Source organism: Porites lutea, chromosome 10 (genome assembly GCF_958299795.1).
Source record: "Porites lutea chromosome 10, jaPorLute2.1, whole genome shotgun sequence".
Classification (NCBI taxonomy): domain Eukaryota; kingdom Metazoa; phylum Cnidaria; class Anthozoa; order Scleractinia; family Poritidae; genus Porites; species Porites lutea.
The window spans coordinates 16,180,141-16,187,823 of NC_133210.1; the positions used below are offsets into that span (position 1 = coordinate 16,180,141).

A 7,683-nucleotide genomic window follows, 5' to 3' on the forward strand; every position below is an offset into this window, starting at 1 on the left:
GATTTCTCAGTATTTATTTTGTTGTGCTTGTACTAGAGCCATCGTCATTTTGGCGTGGTAGCCGTCGCCGGCGAAAATGTTGTAGTGGCAGAAGCAAGTCGTCAAATACTGGGGTATTGGAAGTTTTATCATTTAAAAATAACCGTGCTCACCTCTCTGGTGGAAAAGAGTGTAATGGAACTTCCGGGGTGTCTATTTTTGAGAATAAGCGAAAAACCAGCGAAAAACCTTCAAGTTGGTCGACCTCGAATCTTAAGGTCTCTTATTCATATGTACGTATGAGCTTTCGGTTACTCTTACGAATTTATTTTTTTCCAAAATCGGGTACTTTTTTTGGATGAATTTTCGGAATTCTGAAAATAACTCATCAAGGTATACGAATGGTTTAGTTTTCATGAAGGCAGGCGAGTGTGGTGAGTTTTACCATTTGCGTGAATTGGTTTGCAATTCGTAGCAAGTTAAGTTGTCAGTAGTGAAACCGCATAACATGTCAGAACATATACGTCATGAAACTTGACTCACCTAGGATTGACAACAAGCAATCATGCAACAGTTATCTTTTACAATGAGTTAATTTTTTGGTTTTTAGGGCTGTTTACGAATGCTTGACTAACGGCGTGTGTCGGTCAGAGATGTAGATAGATCTTTCTAGAAACACTTCTAAAGTGACAAATCAACAACAAAATAAGTTCGAATCACCGTACAGATGATGAGTAAAATTTCCCTCCAAAATTTGGAAACTTTCAAATTCTTATATAAGCCAAAGAGAGAGTAATTCAGCAGTGCCGAATGCAGACCTTGAGATAAGGGGGGAGGGGGGTCTCCAAAAAAAATTTTTTTCCTCCCTTCGGGCCTCAATTTGGTCTAAAAATAAGGAGGGTGGCCCGGGCCCCACGGGCCTCTCGCTTGGATCGGCCACTGCAATTAGCCAATAACTAGGGTAGGCGAGATTTTCCTTAAAGGTCATTTTCGAGGCAGGTAGAGAGAAACTGGTAGGGGTAAGGTAGGATTACTCGACTTCAGGGTATAACCCTTCCAATAACAATTATTCACCGAAGCGAAGGTAGCTAGTGGTGGATGTTTATAATTGTTTTAGTATATACTAAAAGAGTGAGATAGTTGAGATAAAAAATTATGATTTTAAACTCAATTATATATTTCTGCCATCGATTACGATTTTGGCGCGCAAATTACCGAACTGCCGTCACGACTTGCGATCAAATAAAAGTTTTGAAAGCATTTTTTTAATCCCTTGTGGGAACATTTCTTCAAAAGGACAAAATCCATTTAACTTAGTTTTGGACTTGTTTGTGAACATGTCAGCTAAATAAAGTAACGGAAGACCAAAGTTTGTAAACAAAACATATTTTCACCGGTTTCATCGGCAAATTTAAGTTAAAAAGACAAAGCTTCACCTTATTTCGTCGCCTTCTTCTTAAACAACCTGTTTATCATTTTTGTGAAATTTCTTCGTTTATTATGGCACCAAACCGGGAAGCCAGTTAGTTGTAACTAACGCGATTTTGGCGTCGTTCGGAGGTGTATTGAACTGGATATCACGGGTAAAGCAGCTAATCAGAGTACGCGTAGACGCTTTCCACTGTTATGCACCTATCAAAGGGGGAGGGGGGAGGCAGGGCATGGGGTGGGGTGGGGATTTGACATTTTTCCAAAAATTGCCTTCAAATTCCCTGCCCAATGGCAAATCAGTCCAGTCAAATGCAACCAAATTCCCCCACCCCAGACTGCACATGTCAAATATCTCAAGGTTGGACCCAAGAAAGGCACAATAAAAATATTTCCAAATAAAACTCTGCGGTCTTTATTTATAAACGTTGCTGCATCACCAAAGATACATGTTCCTGTTACATCTGCAATTATATGTTTTAACCAATCAATCCGTGTCACACTGCGTAGAATACAGAAACCTTTACGAGAAAGTCCACATTTTGTAAGTTTAAATATGACCGTTCTTAGTAAAAGGATACAAAGAAAGTCAGTTTTATAAGGTGATTTTATACGGTGATTTTAGCGAATGAGCCATACACTGATCAATTGTACTTGCAAAAATCGATTTCGTTTCTCTTTACTTCCGTTCACTTTGATACCACAGTATCTTTAAAGGTTTAATTGATCAAAAACACGCTAAAACAAACGAAATTTGGAGACAAAACAGACCGTAAAAGCCTGGTTCTCATATGCCACGGAGCTACCTACATAGCTGCCGGTGCTGCCTGAGACACCGTTCCGATATGAGAACAGAAGTTGCCGGCAACAGAAGCCATGTCAGTCTTTACCGCCGGCATGCCTGCGAAGTTGACTTTCGAGTTCAACTTCGCAGGCATGCCGGCGGTAAAGACTGCGATGTTTCTAGTTGCCGGCAAAATTATATCCTCATATGTCGGAGAAGTATCACAGGCAGTACCGAAGGCTATGTCGCAGGCACTTCGGCGGCATATCGGAACCATAATTAAGGCGCATGCGTGAAGCGTGGAAACAGGAAACATATGTTCGGTCACAGTCTCTTTCGTATGAGTCGGCAGTCAAATATCCCCACGTCGGGCGAGGAAATATTCAGATATCCCCTCCCCTGAGAGTACAAGATCTGTCAAATGCTCCACCCCAGGGTCGACAAAGACAATCAAATCCCCACCCCATGTCATGCGCCCCCCCCACCCCCCTTATATCGTGACTACTTAGCATCTCTACTCCCGCTCGTTGGATTGCCCCACAATTTCAATGCAATTAGTATATTCCTATATATTTTAACTTTATCACTTATCACTGTTTCATCAGACTAAGGAATATGGGCGACTCCTGGAACAACAGCGAAGCAGTAGGCTACAAGGAAGCTTCAAAGTCCGCTCAAAAAGTGGACGGTAAGGACTTCATCCAAACAGATGTCCTCCCCAAAGCTGGAGACGTCATCTTGGATTTAGGCTGCGGTACAGGAGAGCTTTCTGCATACCTCGCTGAGTTGGTAGGACCCGAAGGGAAGGTTATTGGTGTCGATCCTGACAAGGAAAGAATTCAGTTGGCCATGGAGACTCATAGTCAAATTGAGAATCTCTCCTTTGTAGAAGGAAGTGCCTCAAGCTTTCCGGGGATTGGCTCGGGTTCTTACGACATTATTTTCAGTAATTTCGCCCTTCACTGGATGACTAACAAACAAAAAGTCTTCAACAACATGTTTGAAAGTCTTGAGGCTGGAGGTAAAATAGCCTTTCAGTACGTCTTTTGCCTGCCCCCATTTGTGTTTAACGCCTGCAAGGAGATGAATCCCGAAAACGCGGAGCGTATTTGCCAGAAGTTTCAATGCGAATCGAAAAGTAAGATCGACAAGTATTGTAAATCAGCAGGATTTAAAATTTCCAAGAGTTTTGAGAATCACAGCAAAGGTCTGGTGTTTGGAAACGTCGAGCGCCTTTTAAAATGGCACTGGTCAACCAATCATGGTTTGTTTGATCTCTCTCTGGTCACCGAAGAACGTTTGCAAAGGTATCTTGCTGCATACCGTCGAAATGACGGGACACTTTGTCTTGACTTTAGAGAAAAAGAAGACGAATTGCATATGTGCCGATTAATAGCTTTCAAGCAGTAGGGTGAGGTCGGGAGTTCCAATCTTCCAGTCAGCTGCACCCTATCTCTGAAATGCATTACCTTCGGCGATTCGCAACATAAAGACATTGGACACTTTTAAGACTGCTGTTAAAACTCATTTTTTTTAATTTAGCTTTTAAACAGATCTCATTGTTGGCTTTTATTGTAGATTTTAATAGTTTTTAATAGCTTTTATTGTAGTTTTTAATAGTTTCCTGCGCTTTAATTTAGTCACGTTTAACACAAATTTGATATAACAATATTGTAAAGCGCAACCGAATATATTCACGTAGAGGTTTGCGCTATATAAATGTAAATTATTATTATTATTATTATTATTATTAGTAGTAGTAGTAGTAGTAGTAGTAGTAGTAGTAGTAGTAGTAGTAGTATTGACTGTGATTGTTTGAGACTGGTTGTCAATTAAAAGTTTTGTTGGATAATCCAAGTAATTTTACTCTAATTAGTTTTTCCTGTGAACTCGTAAACAACTTTGAGTTAATGTTTTGAAAAGGCGGAACAAATAAGAATTGTCACAATATTCCTACATGAAGATTTTGAACGACAACTGGTGTAATGTACTGTTGACCAGTTTTACTTTTTGAAATAACGATAGTGTGTATCAGAAATTTCTTGTTATACATACCGATTCTTTGTAATTTTTATGTCTCCCTGACTAAGTATTTTGTATCTTTGGACACTAACTGGACTTTAGTGAATTTTGAAGTTAAAGCTGATTTTCTGATTACGCCACAACCTTGAAGGAAAATATGATAATTTTCCTTACAACCAATCGGATTTTTACTGGTGTAAGATTAAATTTCAACTTAAGATTGACAGCTGTCAAGTCCGGTAAGGATAAAAGGAACTACAACAGGCTTTTGTTCATAGAGAGATAGAACAAGCTAGTATGAGATTAAGTTGTCCTTTTAACATTGGAGTTCGGTGAATACAGAATTTACTGAATTGATCCAAATGAGAACGAGCTGGTGTCTTCTTTGTGTAGCCGACCCCCGTCGCCGTCTTGCTATTATAACATAGTCAAAAAATCTTTCACTGAAACAATCAAAATCTTTATTGCACTTCTTATTCTTAAGATAGCAGTAAGGTTTTTATGTTCACTAAAAAAGCTCAGAGAAATCGAAATCAAAACAAGTCTTTGGGGGAATTAAGTCTTACTAGTAATTTTGGATTCAATTTTAATAAAAGCGTACTTGATCATATCCTCCTGTATCTTAAATTGTCCCATATAAATATTAATTATAATTATAATTATAATTATTATTATTATTATTATTATTATTATTATTATTATTATTATTATTATTATTATTATTATGATAATGTTGATGATCATGATCATGACAGTGAAAGCCTGAGGAAAGACAACGCAAGTTCGTTCCAAGCTACGAAATTAAGCTGATACGATCATTTCAGTAATTTATTATAACGGCATTGTGAGTTTTAATTTATTAAAAACACAATTTCAGTTTCAACCTTTTTATATTTTTAAGACGAAGACGACTATGACTACAAGATTTACTCGCCTCAGTACTAAGTAGTGCGGGTGCGTGAATAGCCGTCTTCATTCCCACTACGGGTTTTTGCTAGAATGTCGTGAGTGACAGAAACAAATTATCAAATGCTAGAAGTTTTATCATTGTGTTCGGGAGAGGGCTCAACTTCCTTCAGGAAAAATAACTGTGCCCACTTTTCGGTGAAAAAAAAAGTACAGAGAAAACCGGTTACTCTAAAATCCATAAAATGGTCATAAATCGACCAGCGGACCACATAGGAAAGACGTAACACACATTTTAAGGGAGGTAAGCCGTTTTTTTTTTTTAAATTGAAATCCTTTCATATTCGTAGGCTACAGAAACGTAAGGTTTTTCCTCATACGAATCCTTATATTTCGAATGTTACAAAACAATGCCGATGCTCATATTTCGAGCTTGGGCTACCTGTGGTTTCAAGAGGTAGCACCCCCAAGAAATTCTTTTAACCAAAACATACTGTTCAATTTTACAAATCTTTGAAATGGTTATCAGCCTACCGCTGCCGAGTTTAAAAAGAGAGAATTATTGGCTTAAATATCCACGAAACAGCTAGGATAATGAAAGTACTGTTAAGTGCCATGTGATGCGAGCAGCTTTTGACGGACTGTGAGATTTCCATGACAGCAGGGAATTTTTCGAAGCGAGTACTGCCTAATAGGTGGTAGGTACTAATGAGTTTTGTTTTACTAAGAGAAGTACACCATACCCCTCTCCCTTGACTTCCTGGAAGTCATAATAATACATGGGTGATTTCTCGTTCTCGCTCAAGCGTCGCCAGGAGAGAATAATTCTCTCTTGTTCTCGCCTAATCTGAAATGATCTTGTATTTTCTTGCATCAGATAGACGCTTTTTTTAATTTGTCATCAAACAAATTATAATCCAGCCAGCTACAATAGCTACGCAGATCAGACAGCGCTCGCACCAGCCCTTGTATCGAAGTTCAATTCAAGATGGTGACCTAAGTCAGCTTACCAAATACTCTAATAATAATGATAATAATAGTAATAATAATAATAATAATAATAATAATAATAATAATAGTAATAATGATAATAATAATAATAACAATATAATAATAATGGAATTTATATAACTCTTATACATCGCGGTTCTAAGCGCTTTACAATGTAAAAAAAAAAAGGACATAAAAATATCATTACAGCGGTTACCACTAACACGCGCCCTCAAAAAGTTTTTTCTTCAGTTGAAACGTGTGTTTTGGTGGACGTCGATCAACCGTCATCATCATTTTTCACGCGTTGGCCTAGAGAAGATTCCCTCTCCTTTTCTCGGGCACTCGGAAGAATATCTCGGCGTTTCAGCCGTTTTAGCAATATTTTGCTACAGGATCTGACACCGTTTCATGTCAAGATTACGCGAGGAGTATGAATTTGTTGAGTGTTTTCACCGGAGGAAACTCAAATTATCGACATATTTACACACTGTAGTTTACAACCACATAAGCTTTCTTAATACACGCTCGCAACTCGTCTGAGTTCTTGCTAGTTCTGGATTCTATTCGATAACATGAAGAATGATAAATAGTAAAATTTATTTTCGAAAACAGTCTCCATTCAGAGGAAACTTTTTCCCGTTTCGGTGTGATATCTTTCGTTTCTTTGAATTTATACTAGCTTCTTGTCAATTCGTCCACGTCTCCCGTGTTTTCATGCAGTCAAGTAAATAAACAACCTGAAAACCGTTACGTAAACTATAGAGAACGGTTAATTCCGCTATTTCACTCAGCTCGCAGAGAACTCATTGTTTTAACAATGTAATCCTTCATCTTAATAAAAATAATTTAAAAAGCCGCCGTCGTTCGAAATTATTCTTGTAAGTCTCCGCCCTTCATTCAGCGATGAGAGAACCTTCTCTGTCTTCTCTGTCACCGCCAGCGCGTGCAAAACCAAGGAAACAGTTGATTGACGTCCACGAAAACTCAGGTTCAAACAGAGAGAAAAAAAAAAACCTTCAAGGGCGCGTGTTAGTGGTAACAGCTGTAATTACAAGCTTACATAGAGCACTACTGTACATATTGGGAAATTTATAGCATACACATCTTACAAAGGAAAGAAAACAGAAACAAATATGATGAAACTAAATGTCATATACCTTTTTAAAAAAAAAACGTTTTCAGGGAACAATTCTTGGTCCCCTTTTGTTTCTTATTTACATCAACGATTTGCCAAACTGCCTAACTTCATGCCAGCCTAGGATGTATGCTGATGACACATCAAGCTACATCACTTATGCAGATGTTGATGTGAATTCAATACAGTTAAATTTGAATCACGATTTAGGTAATCTATAAAGAAATGGCTTATTTCCAACAAACCTACTTTAAACACTTCTAAAACTGAATTTATGCTAATTGGATCAAGAGAAAAATTGAGTATTTTGTCGAGCCAACCTGAGCTCTCGATTGATAATGTTCCGTTAGAAAAAGTTACCTCTGTAAAATCGCTTGGAATACTTATTGATGAAAATCTACGGTGGCAAATGTGGCACTTTTGCATATGGCGCAAT

The 7,683-nt window shown here is 38.0% G+C and overlaps 1 protein-coding gene across 1 annotated transcript; it reads left to right on the forward strand.

Annotated features, from left to right (window-relative positions):
- The first annotated feature begins 2,800 nt into the window (after positions 1-2,800).
- Positions 2,801-3,851, forward strand: LOC140950597 (uncharacterized). The gene has a single exon (XM_073399835.1). It carries the CDS (start codon positions 2,807-2,809, stop codon positions 3,599-3,601), a length of 795 nt encoding a protein of 264 aa, XP_073255936.1. The 5' UTR covers positions 2,801-2,806; the 3' UTR covers positions 3,602-3,851.
- Positions 3,852-7,683: the final 3,832 nt, after the last annotated feature.

Coding starts and splice junctions, on each gene's coding strand:
- LOC140950597 (XM_073399835.1), top strand. CDS start 2,807: ATGGGCGACTCCTGGAACAACAGCGAAGCAGTAGGCTACAAGGAAGCT.